Source organism: Pristiophorus japonicus, unplaced genomic scaffold (genome assembly GCF_044704955.1).
Source record: "Pristiophorus japonicus isolate sPriJap1 unplaced genomic scaffold, sPriJap1.hap1 HAP1_SCAFFOLD_29, whole genome shotgun sequence".
NCBI classification, from domain to species: Eukaryota; Metazoa; Chordata; class Chondrichthyes; family Pristiophoridae; genus Pristiophorus; species Pristiophorus japonicus.
In genome coordinates this window covers 8,425,184-8,446,935 of record NW_027252668.1, presented here as the reverse complement: position 1 = coordinate 8,446,935, position 21,752 = coordinate 8,425,184, and the positions used below count along the sequence as shown (strand labels likewise).

The window sequence follows — 21,752 nt, the reverse complement described above, 5'->3', positions numbered from 1 at the left end:
AACTGGAGTGGAACACCATACCCCAGTGGCCATGTGCTACTGGGAGTGTGTGACACTCTGGGATATACTGAGTGTGGTTCACTAAACGGTGTGGAACATCATACCCCAGTGACCATGAATTACTGGGAGTGTGTGTTACTGTCGGATATACTGAGTGTGGGTCACTAACCGGTGAGTAACACCGTACCCCAGTGACCATGTATTACTGGGAGTGTCTGTCACTGTCAGATATACTGAGTGTGGGTCACTAACCAGTGTGGTACACCGTACCCCAGTGATCATGTATTACTAGGAGTGTCTTTCACCGTAGCATATAATGAGTGTGGGTCACTAACCGGGGTGGAACACCATACCCCAGTGACCAAGTATTACAGGGTGTGTGTTTCACTGTAGGCTGTACCCAGTGTGGATAACTATCTGTATGGATCACCATACCACAGTGAACATGTATTACTGGGAGTGTGTGTCACTGTAGGACATACTGAGTGTGGGTCACTAACCGGTGTAGAACACTGTACCCCAGTGACCATGTATTACTGTGAGTGTGTGTCACTGTAGGATATAATGAGTGTGGATCACGAACCGCTGTGGCACACTGTACTCCAGTGACCATGTATTACTGGGAGTGTCTGTCACTGTACCATATACTGAGTGTGGGTCACCAACCGGTGTGGAACACCGTACCCCAGTGAACATGAATTACTGGGATTGTTCGTCACTGTATGATGTATTCAGTGAGGGTCAATAACCGGTGTGGAACACTATACCCGAGTGACCATGTATTACTGCGACTGTGTGTCCCTGGAGGATATACTGAGGGTGGGTCACTAACCCGTGTGTAACACCGTACCCCAGTGACCATGTATTACTATGAGTGTGTTTCTCTGCAGGATATACTGAGTGTGGGTCACTTACCGGCCTGAAACACCGTACCCTCGTTACCATGTATTACTGGGAGTGTCTGTCACTGTAGGATTTTCTGAGTGGGTGCCACTAACCAGTGTGGAAACCGTACCCCAGTGACCATTTATTACTTGGAAAGTGTGACACTGTTGGATATACTGAGTGTGGGTCAGTACCAGGTGTGGAGCTCCATACCCCAGTGACCAGGTATTGCTGGGTGTGTGTTTCACTGTAGGATATGCTCAGTGTGGTCACTAACTGGTATGGAACACCGTACCCAAGTGACCATGTGTTCCTTGGAATGTCTTTCACTGCAGGTTTTACTCACTGTGGGTCACTAAACGGTGCCGAACACTGTTCCCAAGTGACCATGTATTACTGGGAGTGTGTGTCACTGTAATATATACTGAGTTTGGTCACTAACCGGTGTGGAACACCGTACACCAGTGACATGTATTATTTGGAGTGTGTGTCAGTGTATGATATACTGAGTGTGGGTCACTAACCTGTGTGGAACACTGTAACCCAGTGACCATGTATTACTGGGAGTGTGTGTCACTGTAGGATATACTGAGTGTGGTTCACTAACCGGTGTGGAACACCATACCCCAGTGACCATGTATTACTGGGAGTGTCTGTCACTGTCAGATATACTGAGTGTGGGTCACTAACCGGTGCGGTACACCGTACCCAATAAACATGTATTACTGGGAGTGTCTGTCACTGTCGGATGTACACAGTGTGGGTCACTAACCGGTGTGGAACACCATACCCCAGTGACCTTGTATTACTGGGAGTGTCTCTTACTGTGTGATGTACTGAGTGTGAATCACTAACAGGTGTGGTACACCGTACCCCAGTGACCATGTATTACTGGGAGTGTCTGTCACTGTAGGATGTACTCAGTGTGGGTCACTAACGGGTGTGGCACATTGTAACCAAGTGACCATGTCTTACTGGGAGTGTGTGTCACTGTAGATATACTGAGAGTGGGACACTAACCGGTCTGGAACACCGTGCCCCAGTGACCATGTATTGCTGGGAGTGTATATCACTGTAGGCTATAATGAGTGTGGGTCACGAAACGGTGTGGAACACCATACCCCAGTGACCTTGTATTACTGGGAGTGTCTCTTACTCTGTGATGTACTGAGTGTGAATCACTAACAGGTGTGGTACACCGTACCCCAGTGACCATGTATTACTGGGAGTGTCTGTCACTGTAGGTTGAACTCAGTGTGGGTCACTAACTGGAGTGGAACACCGTACCCCAGTGACCATGTGCTACTGGGAGTGTGTGTCACTCTGGGATATACTGAGTGTGGTTCACCAAACGGTGTGGAACATCATACCCCAGTGACCATGAATTACTGGGAGTGTGTGTTACTGTCGGATATACTGAGTGTGGGTCACTAACCGGTGTGTAACACCGTACCCCAGTGACCATGTATTACTGGGAGTGTCTGTCACTGTCAGATATACTGAGTGTGGGTCACTAACCGGTGTGGTACACCGTACCCCAGTGATCATGTATTATTGGAGTGTCTTTCACCGTAGCGTATAATGAGTGTGGGTCACTAACCGGGGTGGAACACCATACCCCAGTGACCAAGTATTACAGGGTGTGTGTTTCACTGTAGGCTGTACCCAGTGTGGGTAACTATCTGTATGGATCACCATACCCCAGTGAACTTGTATTACTGGGAGTGTGTGTCACTGTAGGACATACTGAGTGTGGGTCACTAACCGGTGTGGAACACTGCACCCCAGTGACCATGTATTACTGTGAGTGTGTGTCACTGTAGGATATAATGAGTGTGGATCACGAACCGCTGTGGCACACTGTACTCCAGTGACCATGTATTACTGGGAGTGTCTGTCACTGTACCATATACTGAGTGTGGGTCACCAACCGGTGTGGAACACCGTACCCCAGTTAACATGAATTACTGGGATTGTTCGTCACTGTATGATGTATTCAGTGTGGGTCACTAACCGGTGTGGAACACTATACCCGAGTGACCATGTATTACTGCGACTGTGTGTCCCTGGAGGATATACTGAGGGTGGGTCACTAACCGGTGTGTAACACCGTACCCCAGTGACCATGTATTACTATGAATGTGTTTCTCTGCAGGATATACTGAGTGTGGGTCACTTACCGGCCTGAAACACCGTACCCTCGTTACCATGTATTACTGGGAGTGTCTGTCACTGTAGGATTTTCTGAGTGGGTGCCACTAACCAGTGTGGAAACCGTACCCCAGTGACCATTTATTACTTGGAGAGTGTGACACTGTTGGATATACTGAGTGTGGGTCAGTACCAGGTGTGGAGCTCCATACCCCAGTGACCAGTTATTGCTAGGTGTGTGTTTCACTGTAGGATATGCTCAGTGTGGTCACTAACTGGTATGGAACACCGTACCCAAGTGACCATGTGTTCCTTGGAATGTCTTTCACTGCAGGTTTTACTGACTGTGGGTCACTTAACGGTGCCGAACACTGTTCCCAAGTGACCATGTATTACTGGGAGTGTGTGTCACTGTAATATATATTGAGTTTGGTCACTAACCGGTGTGGAACACCGTACACCAGTGACATGTATTATTTGGAGTGTGTGTCAGTGTAAGATATACTGAGTGTGGGTCACTAACCTGTGTGGAACACTGTAACCCAGTGACCATGTATTACTGGGAGTGTGTGTCACTGTAGGATATACTGAGTGTGGTTCACTAACCGGTGTGGAACACCATACCCCAATGACCATGTATTACTGGGAGTGTCTGTCACTGTCAGATATACTGAGTGTGGGTCACTAACCGGTGCGGTACACCGTACCCAATAAACATGTATTACTGGGAGTGTCTGTCACTGTCGGATGTACTCAGTGTGGGTCACTAACCGGTGTGGAACACCATACCCCAGTGACCATGTATTACTGGGAGTGTCTGTCACTGTAGGATGTACTCAGTGTGGGTCACTAACCGGTGTGGCACATTGTAACCAAGTGACCATGTCTTACTGGGAGTGTGTGTCACTGTAGATATACTGAGAGTGGGACACTAACCGGTCTGGAACACGGTGCCCCAGTGACCATGTATTGCTGGGAGTGTATATCACTGTAGGCTATAATGAGTGTGGGTCACGAAACTGTGTGGAACACCATACCCCAGTGACCTTGTATTACTGGGAGTGTCTCTTACTGTGTGATGTACTGAGTGTGAATCACTAACAGGTGTGGTACACCGTACCCCAGTGACCATGTATTACTGGGAGTGTCTGTCACTGTAGGTTTAACTCAGTGTGGGTCACTAACTGGAGTGGAACACCATACCCTAGTGACCATGTGCTACTGGGAGTGTGTGTCACTCTGGGATATACTGAGTGTGGTTCACTAAACGGTGTGGAACATCATACCCCAGTGACCATGAATTACTGGGAGTGTGTGTTACTGTCGGATATACTGAGTGTGGGTCACTAACCGGTGTGTAACACCGTACCCCAGTGACCATGTATTACTGGGAGTGTCTGTCACTGTCAGATATACTGAGTGTGGGTCACTAACCGGTGTGGTACACCGTACCCCAGTGATCATGTATTACTAGGAGTGTCTTTCACCGTAGCATATAATGAGTGTGGGTCACTAACCGGGGTGGAACACCATACCCCAGTGATCAAGTATTACAGGGTGTGTGTTTCACTGTAGGCTGTACCCAGTGTGGGTAACTATCTGTATGGATCACCATACCCCAGTGAACATGTATTACTGGGAGTGTGTGTCACTGTAGGATATAATGAGTGTGGATCACGAACCGCTGTGGCACACTGTACTCCAGTGACCATGTATTACTGGGAGTGTCTGTCACTGTACCATATACTGAGTGTGGGTCACCAACCGGTGTGGAACATCGTACCCCAGTGAACATGAATTACTGGGATTGTTCGTCACTGTATGATGTATTCAGTGAGGGTCAATAACCGGTGTGGAACACTATACCCGAGTGACCATGTATTACTGCGACTGTGTGTCCCTGGAGGATATACTGAGGGTGGGTCACTTACCGGCCTGAAACACCGTACCCTCGTCACCATGTATTACTGGGAGTGTCTGTCACTGTAGGATTTTCTGAGTGGGTGCCACTAACCAGTGTGGAAACCGTACCCCAGTGACCATTTATTACTTGGAGAGTGTGACACTGTTGGATATACTGAGTGTGGGTCAGTACCAGGTGTGGAGCTCCATACCCCAGTGACCAGGTATTGCTGGGTGTGTGTTTCACTGTAGGATATGCTCAGTGTGGTCACTAACTGGAATGGAACACCGTACCCAAGTGACCATGTGTTCCTTGGAATGTCTTTCACTGCAGGTTTTACTCACTGTGGGTCACTAAACGGTGCCGAACACTGTTCCCAAGTGACCATGTATTACTGGGAGTGTGTGTCACTGTAATATATACTGAGTTTGGTCACTAACCGGTGTGGAACACCGTACCCCAGTGACATGTATTATTTGGAGTGTGTTTCAGTGTATGATATACTGAGTGTGGGTCACTAACCTGTGTGGAACACTGTAACCCAGTGACCATGTATTACTGGGAGTGTGTGTCACTGTAGGATATACTGAGTGTGGTTCACTAACCGGTGTGGAACACCATGCGCCAGTGACCATGTATTACTGGGAGTGTCTGTCACTGTCAGATATACTGAGTGTGGGTCACTAACCGGTGCGGTACACCGTACCCAATAAACATGTATTACTGGGAGTGTCTGTCACTGTCGGATGTACACAGTGTGGGTCACTAACCGGTGTGGAACACCATACCCCAGTGACCATGTATTACTGGGAGTGTCTGTCACTGTAGGATGTACTCAGTGTGGGTCCTAACCGGTGTGGCACATTGTACCCAAGTGACCATGTCTTAATGGGAGTGTGTGTCACTGTAGATATACTGAGAGTGGGACACTAACCGGTCTGGAACACCGTGCCCCAGTGACCATGTATTGCTGGGAGTGTATATCACTGTAGGCTATAATGAGTGTGTGTCACGAAACGGTGTGGAACACCATACCCCAGTGACCTTGTATTACTGGGAGTGTCTCTTACTGTGTGATGTACTGAGTGTGAATCACTAACAGGTGTGGTACACCGTTCCCCAGTGACCATGTATTACTGGGAGTGTCTGTCACTGTAGGTTGAACTCAGTGTGGGTCACTAACTGGAGTGGAACACCGTACCCCAGTGACCATGTACTACTGGGAGTGCGTGTCACTCTGGGATATACTGAGTGTGGTTCACTAAACGGTGTGGAACATCATACCCCAGTGACAATGTACTCCTGGGAGTGTGTGTCACTGTAGGATATACTGAGTGTGGTTCACTAACCGGTGTGGAACACCATACCCCAGTGACCATGTATTACTGGGAGTGTCTGTCTGTCAGATATACTGAGTGTGGGTCACTAACCGGTATGGAACACTGCACCCCAGTGACCATGTATTACTGTGAGTGTGTGTCACTGTAGGATATAATGAGTGTGGATCACTAACCGCTGTGGAACACTACCCCAGTGACCATGAATTACTGGGAGTGTGTGTTACTGTCGGATATACTGAGTGTGGGTCACTAACTGGTGTGTAACACCGTACCGCAGTGACAATGTACTCCTGGGAGTGTGTGTCACTGTAGGATATACTGAGTGTGGTTCACTAACCGGTGTGGTACACCGTACCCCAGTGATCATGTATTACTCGGAGTGTCTTTCACCGTAGCATATACTGAGTGTGTGTCACTAACCGGTGTGGAACACTGTACCCAATAAATATATATGACTGGGAGTGTCTATCACTGTCGCATGTACACAGTGTGGGTCACTAACCGGGGTGGAACACCATACCCCAGTGACCAAGTAATACAGGGTGTGTGTTTCACTGTAGGCTGTACCCAGTGTGGGTAACTATCTGTATGGATCACCATACCCCAGTGAACATGTATTATTGGGAGTGTGTGTCACTGTAGGACATACTGAGTGTGGGTCACTAACCGGTGTGGAACACTGCACCCCAGTGACCATGTATTACTGGGAGTGTCTGTCACTGTACCATAAACTGAGTGTGGGTCACCAACCGGTGTGGAACACCGTACCCCAGTGAACATGAATTACTGGGATTGTTCGTCACTGTATGATGTATTCAGTGTGGGTCACTAACCGGTGTGGAACACTATACCCGAGTGCCCATGTATTACTGCGACTGTGTGTCCCATGTAGTGACCCACACTGAGTATATCCGACAGTGACATACACTCCCAGTAGTACATGGTCACTGGAGTACGATGTTCCTACACCAGTTAGTGACCCACATTCAGTATATCCTACAGTGAGAAACACTCCCAGTAATACATGGTCACTGGGGTACGGTGTTCCACACGAGTTAGTGGCCCACACTCAGTACATCCTACAGTGACAGGCACTCCCAGTAATACATCGTCACTCGGGTACGGGGTTCCACAACAGTTAGTGAACTACACTCAGTATATTCTACAGTGGCAGACATTCCCAGTAATACCTGGTCACTGGGGTACGGTGTTCCACACCGGTTAGTTAACCCCAAAGAGTATATCATACAGTGCCAGACACTCCCAGAAATACATGGTCACGGGGGAACGGTATTCGACACCAATTAGTGACCCACCATGAGTATATCCGACAGTGACACACACTCCCAGTAATACATGCTCACTGGGATACAGTGTTGCACACCGATTAGTGACCCGCACAGAATACATCCTGCAGTTACACACACTCCCAGTAATACTTGCTCACTGTGGTATGGTGTTCCACACCGGTTAGTGCCCCACACTGAGTACATCCGACAGTGACAGACACTCACAGTAATACATGTTCACTGGGGCACGGTGTTCCACATCGGTTAGTGACCCACACTGAGTACAACCTACAGTGACAGACATTCCCAGCAATACATGATCACTGGGGCACGGTGTACCACACCGGTTAGTGACCCACACTCAGTACATCGCACAGTAAGAGACACTCCCAGTAATACATGGTCACTGCGGTACAGTGGTCCACACCGGTTAGTGCCCCACACTGAGTACATCCTAAATTGAAACCCACTTCCAGTAATACATGGGCACTGGGGTACAGTGTTCCACAAAGTTTAATGACCTACAGTGAGTATATCCTACAGTGAGATACATTCCCAGTAATATATGGTCACTGGGGTACGGTGCTCCACAACAGTCAGTGATCCACACTGCGCACATCCGACAGTGACACACACTCCCAGTAATACATGGTCACTGGGGCACTTTCTTCAACACGGGTTAGTGACCCACACTCAGTATATCCTACAGTGACACACACTCCAAATAATACATGTCACTGGGGTATGGTGTTCCACATCGGTTAGTGACCCACACTCAGTATATCTTAGAGTGACACACACTCCCAGTAATACATGGTCACTTGGGTACTGTGTTCCGCACCGTTTAGTGACCCACAGTGAGTATATCCTACAGTGAGAGACATTCCAAGGAACACATGGTCACCTGGGTAAGGTGTTCCATACTAGTTAGTGACCACACTGAGCATATCATACAGTGACACACACACCCAGCAATACCTGGTCACTGGGGTATGGAGTTCCACACCTGGTAGTGACCCGCACTCAGTATATCCAACAGTGACACACTCTCCAAGTAATACATGGTCACTGGGGTACGGTTTCCACACTGGTTAGTGGCACCCACTCAGAAAATCATACTGTGACAGACACTCCCAGTAATACATGGTGACTGGGATACGGTGTTTCAGGCCGGTAAGTGACCCACACTCAGTATATCCTACAGGAAAATACACTCTCAGTAATACATGGTCACTGAGGTACGGTGTTCCACATCGGTTAGTGATCCACACTCAGTATATCCTACAGTGACACGCATTCCCAGCAATACATGGTCACTGGGGTATGGTGTTCCACACTGGTTAGTGACCCACCCTCAGTATATCATCCAGGGACACACAGTCCCAGTAATACATGCTCACTCGGGTATAGTGTTCGACACCGGTTAGTGACCCACACTGAATACATCATATAGTGACGGACACTCCCGGTAATTCATGTTCACTGGGGTACGGTGTTCCAAACCGGTTAGTGACCACACTCAGTATATCCGACAGTGAAACACACTCCCAGTAAAACATGGTCACTGGGGTACGATGTTCCACACCGGTTGGTGACCCACACTCAGTATATGGTACACCGTGACCCAGTGACCATGTGTTACTGGGAGTGTGTGTCACTGTAGGATATACTGAGTGTGGGTCACTAACCGGTGTGGAAACCGTTCCCCAGGGCACATTTGTTGCTGGGAGTGTCTGTCTCTGCAGGATGTACTCAGTGTGGGTCACTATTTCTTCCGCTTCCGCTTCTGAGGCATACCCTCGGACCCGAGCATGACTCGATTCCACACTACAATCATTTCCCAGAATGCTGAAGAGTAGAGTGCATGACCTACATTCTCTGTCACAGGTCGGGCAGTCGCTGGTTGAACGAACGGGAGTGTGGGGTGCCTAGATTGCAGCGCACTCCTTCCACTATCTACGCTTGGCTTCAGATTGCTCTGGGCTATAAGACTCGAGGTGCTCTGCACCATGCGGATGTCTTTCCTCCACTTTGGGCTGGCTTGGGCCAGGGGATTGCTAGGTGTACGTGGGGACGTTTCAATTCTTCAAGCAGGTTTTGTGTGTGTCATAATGCGTGTCCTCTGCCCACCTGTGGCTCACTTGCAATAACGAATCACCGAGCAAAGCGTTTGCTTTTTGAATCTCATGTCAGGCATGCCGATGATGTGGCCGAACAACAGAGCTGATCGACTGTGGTCAATGCTTCGATGATGGGGATGTCGGCCTGACCGAGAACACTCCGGCCAACTAATTTGCAAGAAATTGCAGAGGCAGCGTTGCTACTTCTCCAGTGCTTTGAGGTGCCTGGTGTAAATAATCCATGTCTCTGATCCATATAAGAGGGCAGGTATCACTACTGCCCTGTAGACCATGTGCTTGGCCCGGTGTATGGTGTCCTGTTCTTCAAACACCTTCCCTCAGGCGTCCGAAGTCTGCACTGACACACTGAAGGCAGTGTTAGACTTTGCCATCAAAGTCTGCCCTTGTTGACTGTAGGCTCCCAAGGTATGGAAAATGGTCCACATTGTACAGTGTATAGCCCAGTAAACCTGAGCTCCCCTGAAACTCGCAGCGGATGGCGAGTTTCCCTCCATCTATCGCCGCTGATACATTCTGAGTGCCCCATTTACAATTTAATTCACTCACCATTCACACTGGAAGTCCTTTCGCCCTCACCGGCTTTGGGCTGGGAATGAAAACCCTTGCAGGTTGCTGATCCTGATCCTGATCCCAGTGCACTGCCCCTGCTGAAAGTACAAGTGCTGGACCTCTGGTCTGAACAATGTTCTGTCCCCACGCTCCATTGGTGCTGGTATGGGAGCTCGGATGGTCCCGAGCTATGCTGCCTTTTCTTGGCATACAGGGAACCTTCGTTGTTCCAATTCTACTCCGGTCCCCTCCTTCACATATTGTTCAGGTACATTGATGACTATGTTCGCGCAACTTCGTTTTCTAGCCATGAACTGGAAAATGTCATAACTCGCACAAAGTCATGATCACCCATCACCTCAGACCTATGCTTTCTGACCTACATTGGCTCCTGGTTAAAGAACGCTTCGATTTTGAAAATTCTCATCCTTGTTTACAAATCTCTCCGTGGCCTTGCACCTCCCTACCTCTGTAATCTTATTCTGCCTCATAACCACTCAAGATATCTCCTCTCTTCAAATTCTGCCCTCTCGAACATCCCTCATTATACTGCTCAATCATCGGTGGCCTTATCTTCAGGTGTTTGGGCCCTAAACTCTGAAAGTCCCTCCCTAAACCTCTTTGCTTCTCTAACCATCTTTCCATTTTAAAGATATCCTGAAAATCAACTATTTTACCAAGCTTTTGTACATATGCCTTAATTTCTTCTTTTTTACCTCGGTATGATATGTATCTGTGTTGTCCTGTTAACCCTTGTTAGCGTTAGTGTTTTCTTAGAAGAATCACTCAACACTCAGAGTCGGTTCCAATGCCTGGCGGCATTTAATAACGCTCAGCGGGAAGGAAAAACTCAGGACCGTATCCAGGTTTCTCTTCACAGAACAAAGAGTTACATGTACCTTTATATGTTTCACAACAGTTACAAAACAGTTTACTACAGTTACACAGCCCATCACGGCTGGACACAAGCCAATCACAACGATTATAGATTACATATAGGTTCTTTTAACCCAATAGAATTCTCCTAGTATCCAGGGAACCATTGTCAACTTGGGCTGATCGATGACTTTATATGTTCTCTCCCTAGTTCTTTCATCTGGGAGAAATAATTGGTTTGTAGCCTTGTTTACAGCAAATGGCTTCCCTCTTATCTTTCTTCCTGGGGAATTAATTGGTTTATGGCCTTGTTCACAGGAGATGGTTTCCTTCTTATCTCTGTCTTCCCAGGCATTCCTACAGTGGGCCTCACAGGGTTATTGCTCGGTCAGTGAACGTTCAACAGTTCACAGTTTGACTACCTGGTTTCCCATCATGCCTGGGCAGCCATTTTGTGTGTGTCCATTTAAGCTTATGTGAGTTTTAAATATCCAGCAGGTGCCTAATGCCTAAGTCTATATATATATTTCTACTCTCTACAACAATTCCCCCTTTCGGTAAAGGGACTAGTCCTAGTCCCCTTTTAACCGAAATACTGCCTTTATCTGATATTTGTGCACGGCCCGGTATTCCTTGCCTCAACGTGCTGGCCAGTCACGCGGTTTCAGGAGTTCCGGTTGCTTAAATCAAATTAACAAAGGCTAGCTCCTCCCGTCCCCTTATCAAACAGGCTTGTTTAATATCCAGGGAACGGTGATTAGTCCGTTTCCGCCATTTGTGGCGCCTGCATACCTGGCAGGCCATCACGCCCCATGTTATTGCTAAGATTAATTGTATTCCGACCAGTGTGTGTGAAATAATTCGGATCCATGGGTGGATGTTCACATTTATTCCCCAGTCCCAGACCTTTCTCCACCAACTCTGACTTTGTAAGTCTACCTCGGTATCTTCTTCCAGTTCTTTGATTTTAGTTTGTAGCTGGTGATAGATTTTTACGGATTGCCCCACTCTGAGCCTTAACTCCCGTAATACCTCGGTTAGATGTGGGATAGGGACCTGCTCTGGCTCGTCATAATCCTGTAAATGATCATGGAGCTGATCGGTTACCTCGATAACTTCGGACTTCCGGCGCCTAACCTGGGTGATATGCGCTTGCCCGATCGCGACAGGTCGTAGTGGTGTAAAGCAAAAGTTTGGCTGCGGTATAGGGCACTGCAGGTCATTATACTGGTATGAACGCTCAGTAGTAGAGACGCAGTATCTTCCCCTCCCTCCGTAGCCTGCCCTCGCGAAGTGCATGTGTGCGGGCACTATTTCTAGTACACACCCGTTGGTTCGGTTAAACCCGCACTCGTCTAGTTCCCCTCGGCCCACCGGGTGAGGGCATACTGTGATTTCCCCCCTTTGCTTGCAATCTGCTAGGGAAATCCCAGTAAGTATGTTGTTTCGACGAACGGCAGAGGTGGTGGTTAGGTAGTAGCGTATGGAGACATTTTCCCGTATTACTCCGATATTCTCTAGTTGGGATAAGGGGAACGGCCCTGAGTCCGGCGTTGCTATGGGGATCAACAGGACTATCCCTATCCCGGTAGTCCTACCCATCTGGCAATCTGGAATTGCGGGGTATACTCGGGTCAGTCCCTTCAGAGTACAATTATCCAGTGTCCCCCTTTGGTTCGCCAACTGAGCCAAATGTGAACTGTCTATCCAATCGGGTACTTCCCCGCGTTGGATCTGGTCGAGGTTGTGGCGGATCTGTCCCACCATCCACAGACCATAAGCATGACAGAGTTGCCCCTGTCTTTGCTTTATTGTATCTTCTTGTTCTCTATCAATGAGGTGGTTGATGGTTTTAGCGTGAGCTTCCAGGACTGAGATGCCATCCAACTGGATTTCGGCACCCTCCTTTCCTAGGTTGGCCTGGTCTTCCTGATTTTGCTCCACCCTCTCCAATAACCCCTTCATCACCCCTTTAAGCTGTTCTACCCTCTCATTTAGCCCTTGTATGTCTATCGAGTTCACTACGGAGGTTCCTGTATTGAAAACGGTAGCAACATCATTTACTATTTCCCTCTTCACCCTGGGTGCTAACCCCTGTCCCCGGAATTTACTGGCACCCATGGCATCGGCAGCCTGCTGCATTACGACTTTACTTAATACATTGTACATCTTCCTTGACTGTTCGGTACAATATTCCGGCATCTGGATGCCTGAAATATTGATCAGAACAGGCACAATTTCATGTTTAACATTATCATACAATAATTCCCCTTCGTTGTACATTGCAATCCCATTTTCTGGTCCCTTAGTAGTTATGGGACAAGGCAGTTCTTCGGGCAATGTAGTGATTCTTATGGGGCGCGGTGTCGGAGGGGGTGAGAAACATATATACAATTATATTGCAGCCGCCCCCGCCTCCTCGTAATACCCACACAGCCCCATTCCCTTCTTGCGGATGACTGATTGCTGGGATTGTCCCGGAGGCGCGCAAATTATGCCGAAAGTACATTCATCAGGCCCTTTGACATCCCTCCGTTTAATGCATCTGCTCCTTATACCCGTGGAGCACTGTACACATACTCTTATTCTTATTAGGATTCTTATTAGGATTCACTTGTAACCATGCATTAAAATAAGTCCTGTCCTTGCTCCAGTCCTTGGCTGCTGGGATGCACATTCCGTCCGTTAAATTAAACAAGACTCCATAGTTCATATAGTTGTTTATTTCCAGCGTGCTCTGCTGTCCGTCGGTGTTGCCCAGGGTTCGTGTATGTCGCAGGGTTATCCATATTACGAGTAGCGCCGTTCGTATTCCCATTCCGGTAAGTATTATCTGTAATTTTAAACAGACAGCCTGGTCGTCACCAGGGGTTAAGTTTTTTTGCTCTACGAGTGTCCCTGTCACCCTGCAAAATCAGAAGCACAAGGTTATAATCGAACCATTTCGAGCTGAATCTGTAGGGCGTGCGCCCGTGTCTTTACCCACTTAAATATTACCCAAACTCCTATGACCAAGGCCAAAGCTATTCCTCCAAACATCGCTGTCTGCTTTACCGTTAGGTTGGGTTTGTGGACTACACCTACCCACCGTGGGGTACATTGGCTCTATTGCCAGAGGTGATGGTGCTATGGCTGCGCACTGCACTATCCGTCTAGTCCCGTTATCTCTTCCAGCCTGTTTATCTTAGCTTTTAACTCTTCAATTTGTTTTATTGAATATCTATTTCTTTATTGTATCAGGCAAGTAATATTACATAAGCTAGTTCTGTTTTTATTTTTGTTTCCTCTGTTAGGTGAGTCTTTTTTTTTCTATTAAGAAATCCAAATTAATAATGTTCAGTATAAAACGGCTGTCACTGGAAAGAGTTAACTCCTTTCCAGGTTTGTAAGAAGACCTGATGTCATTACGTGACTTCACGTAATCATCTGAAAAAAAAAGTCTTTGTGCCTTCAAAACTGGCTTCGAAATTAGGAATCCGTTAAAAACAGCATAAATCATTAGAGTAAACTCCAATGTTTTCTTAACTTCTAATTCAAGTACTTGCCAAAGAATTTTTTTTTTAATTGTTTTAAAACAAGACCACACATACAATAGCAATTTTGTTTACTGAAATTCAATTCTGTTTTTTTTATTTCTCTCTTTCTCCTCGTTATCTTCAAAACCCTCCTGCTTGTTTAGACTGTTCGGGACATTTTTGATAAACACTGTCCATTTTGGAAATCTTTTCAAACTGCATTGAAACTTTTGAAAATTCGAATCCATGTAGAGTGTGTTTTACTTATTCCAATTTTTTTTTCTCTTCTAATTAAACCAATATCTTTTTCACAGCAAACATCAACTAGTATTTAGTAAGTTATGTCTTTTTCCATTTAGTCCGTTACATCTTTTTTTCCTTTCTTCAAATTAGGTTTTGTATTTTACACGGAGGGTTCGTAACTCCATAAAGTTGTTAATTTAAAATCATTTGTTTACTTTCAAAGTGGCGTCTTTATCTTTTTCTTTTTCTCCATAACTGGAATGAAGTCCATCTTTGAGAGTTTGAGTGCTTTTTCGTTATCTCAAAATGCTCCAGTTTCAAAGTCGTTACTAAAGCTTGCTGTTTTTTTTTAACATTTTCCAAAAGTTCCTTTTACACCTTCGCAGATAGCTCGCCACTTGCCCAGGAGTTTGACCTGATCAGATTTAATTTAATCTTTTTCTTTTTTTTTTTTTAAATCCACCTCAGTATTTCCTGTGCCTTCTCTGAATATCTCAAAATCCCAATTCAAACTTTGTAATTTCAATCTTTATTTAAAACTTTTTTTTTAGAAGCTCTTTTTTTTTTAAAGCATTCTTTATCTCATTCCGAGACTAAATTTATGTCTTTCAACCCAATCAATCATTGCATGTTTTCTTTCGGCAAGTAAGTGAGCATGTCAAATAAATATTTTGCTCAACAAACCTATTCTTTATTTGTTTATTTTCCTAGCTCCGTAACTTATCATCCGAATAAATCCACACCTGCATTTCTAACTTAAATGTCTTAAAACTTCCCACATACTGGACAACATTACAAAGGGTTTAAAAAAAGACTTTCACTCTGTTTCTAAAATAAACAGACACTTGCATTCCTCTTCCAACCAGGCTTTCGGAACATGAAAACATAAAAAAATTCATTCTGCAGTCAAAAATCACACAGACACTTCTCACTCAACGATCAGACATTTACAACAGTCTCTCTTCTTGTTTTGGCCGGCTCTATTTTTGGATCCATGACCTTTCAGGGAATTCGTAGTTTTATCTAAATAATTCCTCACATAACTAATTCCTGAGGATTCCACCCTGCTTTAATCATTTTTTCAATTAGCTTCTTTTGTTTTTCCGCCAGGTGGCGGGTAAGCGACCCTTCTGGTCCCCACTCGAGTTTACTTGTTTTCAATGCCATTCCTGGGTAGGACTAGTACCGTTAGGAATCTACTCTCAGAGGTCCGCTTTCTTTCTAGCGCGACTTGTAGTAAACTGTCTCTTGGCTACTGTCATGTCACAAGTTCTGCTGTTACACAAACTTATACAATTCTTAAAAACGCGTTTAAGCAATTCCCGCAGTGCTCTACGTATCCTTAACGACTACCTACCACCGCTCAGCCCGTTGGTCCGACCCTGTTCACAGGTTTGGATTCCGTTAGCCGCTGTACACCGCTTGGTTCTATCCCGGGGTATTTCAAATTACACTACTGGGTCCGGAAGATGTCTCTCGGTATCACGATCCCACGGTCTAAGTGTGTTCCCTACGCCTACTTGGTTCCTGGCCGTCACGTGGGACAAAAGTCCTCTTAATTCAGGCTCAGGCTAGGCGTTTGAGATATTAGACCGTCTCCTCATGTCGATCAACCAGCTTCCACCTTCCGCACCCTTTATACTTAAAAATTGTTTTTTATACTCACCCGGGTTTTTTCCAAGGGCGTCCAGCGACTCCGGGAAATCCTGCCGACTACGCCATTGTTAGCGTTAGTGTTTTCTTAGAAGAATCACTCAACACTCAGAGTCGGTTCCAATGCCTGGCGGCATTTAATAACGCTCAGCGGGAAGGAAAAACTCAGGACCGTATCCAGGTTTCTCTTCACAGAACAAAGAGTTACATGTACCTTTATATGTTTCACAACAGTTACAAAACAGTTTACTACAGTTACACAGCCCATCACGGCTGGACACAAGCCAATCACAACGATTATAGATTACATATAGGTTCTTTTAACCCAATAGAATTCTCCTAGTATCCAGGGAACCATTGTCAACTTGGGCTGATCGATGACTTTATATGTTCTCTCCCTAGTTCTTTCATCTGGGAGAAATAATTGGTTTGTAGCCTTGTTTACAGCAAATGGCTTCCCTCTTATCTTTCTTCCTGGGGAATTAATTGGTTTATGGCCTTGTTCACAGGAGATGGTTTCCTTCTTATCTCTGTCTTCCCAGGCATTCCTACAGTGGGCCTCACAGGGTTATTGCTCGGTCAGTGAACGTTCAACAGTTCACAGTTTGACTACCTGGTTTCCCATCATGCCTGGGCAGCCATTTTATGTGTGTGTCCATTTAAGCTTATGTGAGTTTTAAATATCCAGCAGGTGCCTAATGCCTAAGTCTATATATATCTTTCTACTCTCTACAACACCCTGCTTTGAAGCGCTTTGGGATGTTTAATTACATTAAAGGCGCGATATAAATAAAAGTTATTGTCATTATTATTAATAATATTTGTTATTATTAATGTTATTAATAATAATTATTATTATTATTATAATTCTAATTATATTGTCAACCTTGCTTCTAATTTACATCCCTCTCCTTCACATGCTCCGTCTTCCCTTCCCTTCCTCGACATCTCGAAAACCATTTCGGAGGACAGTCTCTCGACAAATATCTACCATAATCCGGCCGACTCCTCCAGCTTCCTTGATTATATGACCTCTCACCCAGCTTGCTGGAAGGACTCTATTACATTCTCCGCGTGTCGCTGCCTGCGTTGCATCTGTTCCGATCATGCCACCTTGCACACCAATGCTTACAATATGTCTTCCTTTTTCTGAGCTGAAGATACCCGCCCACTGTGGTCCTGATCCTGTGGGCCTGTAACCTAGTGTGGAGTGGGTAGGAGAGGAGGGACGAGGCAGAGTCATGGAGGCAGTGACCAGTTGAGTAAATAACTTGGGATGAGGGGCTACAGTAGTGGGATGGTTCCACGGCCCCCGACACTCTCTGGTTGATTATCTTCCTGCAGTGACCATGCCCTGTTCCGAGAAGGTTCACCAGGCTGTTTCCTGAGATGAAGGTCTTGTCTTATGAGAAAATGTTGAGCAGGCTGGGTCTATAATGTTGGAGTTTAGAGGAATCAGCGGTGATCTTATTGAAAGGTATAAGATTCTGAGGGGGCTCGACAGGGTAGATGCAGAGAGGGTGTTGCCCCTCGTGGGGGAATATTGAACTGGGGTACATAGTTTCAGAATGTTCCCGATGTTGGGGAAGTCCAGAACCAGGGGACAGAGTCTAAGGATCAGGAGTAAGCCATTTAGGACCAAGATGAGGAGAAACTAATTCACTCAGAGAATTGTTAACCTGGAATTCCCTGCCGCAGAGAGTTGCTGATGCCAGTTCATTGGATATATTTAACAGGGAGTTAGATGTGGCCCTTACGGCTAAAGGGATCAAGGGGTATGGAGAGAAAGCAGGAATGGGGAACTGAGGGAATGATGAGCCATGATCTTATTGAATGGTGGTGCAGGCTCGAAGGGCCGAATGGCCTACTCCTGCACCTATTTTCTATGTTTCTATGTTTCTATTAATATTTCCCACCCGCCCGCTGGGATGGCTCGGCTTCCCTCCCACTGCCCCGTCTCTGCTAAACTGGGAAGCAGTGGGTTGGAGGTAGGTTGCGTTGGGATGATATACTTTACATGTTAATCCCTGACCCGATGTCCACCCGGCTGTTTTTGTGCTAAATGACAGGTCTTACTGTCTGGGCTCAGTCATCGCGAATATGTGACCAATAATTGACCCTCTCTTTTCCCTTCTGTTTATTACAGTGAATTTAGTGGCGATTGTGATCCTGTCCCGGGGAAAGTGCGGGCTGTCCACCTGCACCACTCGCTACCTGGTGGCCATGGCAGCGGCCGATCTACTGGTGGTCATCACTGGAGTCATACTGTGGCAGATCAGTTGGTATTATTTCCCGGGATCTTTCCTGGATATCACCCCTTTGTGTACTGTTAGATATCTCCTGGTCCGTGTAGCCACAGACTGTTCTGTCTGGTTCACCGTCACTTTCACCTTTGACCGATTTGTGGCCATTTGTTTGCAGAAGCTGAAAACCAAATATTGCACCGGGAGAACTGCGGCTGTGGTTCTGGCAACAAGCTGCATTCTGCTCTCTTCAAAAAACATTCCCTTCTACTTTACACGTGAACCTTTATATATAATCGACAATGTTCCGTGGAGCTGTGTCACAATAATAGCCTATTTTACTGAGCCCGGATGGGTGGGATTTGACAGGTTTGATAGCGTTGTAACCCCACTGCTCCCATTCGCTCTAATTTTGTTGCTCAACGCTCTGACAGTCAGGCACATTTTAGTGGCCAGTCGAGTCCGGAAGGGACTGAGGGGTGAGAGCAAGGGGGGGAATGGCAGTGACCCAGAGATGGAGAGCAGGAGGAAGTCTGTAATTTTACTCTTCACCATATCCGGCAGCTTCATACTGCTGTGGCTGGTAATTGTTATAGATTTCCTATATTATAGCATTGCAGGAATAAATCCCGATTTTTACAGTCTTTCTTTATATACCTTTGCAGAAGTGGGTTTTATACTGCAGAATTTAAGTTGCTGTACAAACACATTTATTTACGGGGTGACCCAGTCCAAGTTCAGAGAGCAGTTGAAGAGTGCGGTGAAATATCCGCTTACCTCAATTATACAATTAATTAATAAACAGAACAACTGAACACAGCCCAGAGGCGGGTCCCAGTGTTTCCAGTCCAGGAATATAATATTTTGCCCGAGACTTCCATCCCCTGAATTACACCAGGAATGGCTGGTGATCTGATAATACACCCAGCGACGTGTTTAGGACACGGCACTATTTCTGATTGACATCGCCCACGTTGTCTTTCTGGACAGGACCACGAGCTTGTTGCATTCTGTCCGAGCTCTTCTGTAAAGGGTCACAACCGTTATTTAGTGAAGGAATTCATTGCAGCTTCCAGAGTGAGAGGCTCGTCAATAGAAAGGTCGGAAGAGTGGAGCTGTAGTTCAGAGGATACATTACATAGAACATACAGCACAGAAAAATACACTTCGGCCCTACTAATCTGTGCTGGTGTTTATGCTCCATACCAGACTCATCCCATTGCAAATACTTCGTCTCAGCCTCTCAGCATATATTTTATTTCATTTTCTTTCATTTACTCGTCTAGTTTCCCTTAAACATCATCTGAACTATGCACCTCAAACATTTCCTGTCGCAGGGAATTCCACATTCTAACCACTCTCTGAGTAAATACATTGTTCTTATTTCGCTATTGGTGTTATTAGTGATTATCTTGCATTTATGGCTCCACAGATCTGGATGCTCCCACGAATATAAACTTTTCTCTCCCCATCGACCCGGTCAAAACAATCATAATTTACAAGACTTCTATCAGGACTCCACTATGTTCTCTGTCTTCTAGAGGAACCATGCACAACCTGTTCAATCGTTCCTGATAACTGTTATCTTTCAGTTCTGGTGCCGTTCAACCAAAACTTTTTGAGACCGTACTAGTGACCCCCATCACCATCTCCATTGCTCTAGCCACCGACTCCATCCCTCTCCCTGTCACCAGTCTAAGGCTGAACCCAGCCGTTAGCAACCTTGGTGTCTTATTTGAGCGGGAGATGGACTTCCGACCCCATATCCACTCCATCACAGGACGGCATCTTTGTACCTCTGTCACATTGCCTGACTCAGTTCATTTGCTGTTCAAACTTTCATCCGTGCCATTACTAGCTCGAGATATGACTCCTCCAATGCTCTCCTGGGGTGCTTTCAATCTCACGCGATCCATATACTTGAGTTCATCCAAAACTCTGCTGCCTGTGTCCTAACTTGCACCTTATCGCAATACCCCATCTCACCTGTGCTCGCTGACCTACATTGGCTCCCTGTCCAACAGCGCCTCTATTTTAAAATGATCATTCTTGTTTTCAAATCACTTCACGGGCTCTGTAACCTGCACAAGCACATAGACCTCCTGAGATCTCTATGCTGCTCCAAATCTGGCAGATTGCACATCCCCGCTTTAAACTGCTCCACCAATATCAGCCATGATTTCAGCTACCTGGGTCCCAAGCTCTGGGATTCCCTCCCTAAACCTCTCCACCTCTAACTCCCCTCCTCCTTCAGCTGCCTGGGTCCCAAGCTCTGGGATTCCCTTCCTAATCCTCTATTCCTCTCTAACTCTCCTCCTCCTTTAAGATTCTCCTTAAGAATAAATATTTGATCAAGATTATTTGCTAAAACCTCCTTTTGTGCCTTGGTGTTAAGATGTCCTCTATTCCCTGTTGGATTTATTAATGACTGTCTTAAATCTATGCCCCTGAGTTTTGGTCTCTCCGACAAGTGGAAACATCTTTTCTCCCTCTACCCTATCAAAGCCTTTTATATCCTGAAAGATACAATCTGACCATCCCTCTGTCTTCTCTTTGCTAAAGAAAAGAGCCATGGCCTGTTGAGCATTTCCTGATAATACACCCTCTCAGTTCTGGTATAATTGCAGGAAATACACTTTGCACTTCTCCAGTGCCTCGATGTCATTTTAAAATATCAAGAATCCAAACAAGTTTACATAACTTCAATGTTTTACAATTCTATCCCTCCAGACATGAACCCAAGCTTGTTCTTTGTTTTTTTATGGATTGATGAACCTGCATCGTTACATTTAGTGAATTATGTAACTGACCCGTCCCATCCCTCTGTTCCTCGTTCCCGTTTAGGTCATTATTTTCCAAGCAGAATATCACCTTCATATTCTTCCTATTAAAAGGCACCAAATCACATTCCTCTATATTGCAGTATTGTGTTCCGAACACAGATGATACGGCACACAGGGAGGT

The 21,752-nt window shown here is 46.1% G+C and overlaps 1 protein-coding gene across 1 annotated transcript in view; it reads left to right on the top strand.

Moving 5' to 3' along the window:
- The window catches only part of LOC139248173 (probable G-protein coupled receptor 139), a 149,418-nt gene extending 129,816 nt beyond the window's left edge, over nucleotides 1–19,602 (top strand). Inside the window, exon 3 of the mRNA XM_070871915.1 lies at nucleotides 18,692–19,602. Coding sequence (XP_070728016.1) covers nucleotides 18,692–19,602 — 911 coding nt within the window. The remainder of the gene's footprint in view (nucleotides 1–18,691) is intronic.
- The last annotated feature ends 2,150 nt before the right edge of the window (nucleotides 19,603–21,752 follow it).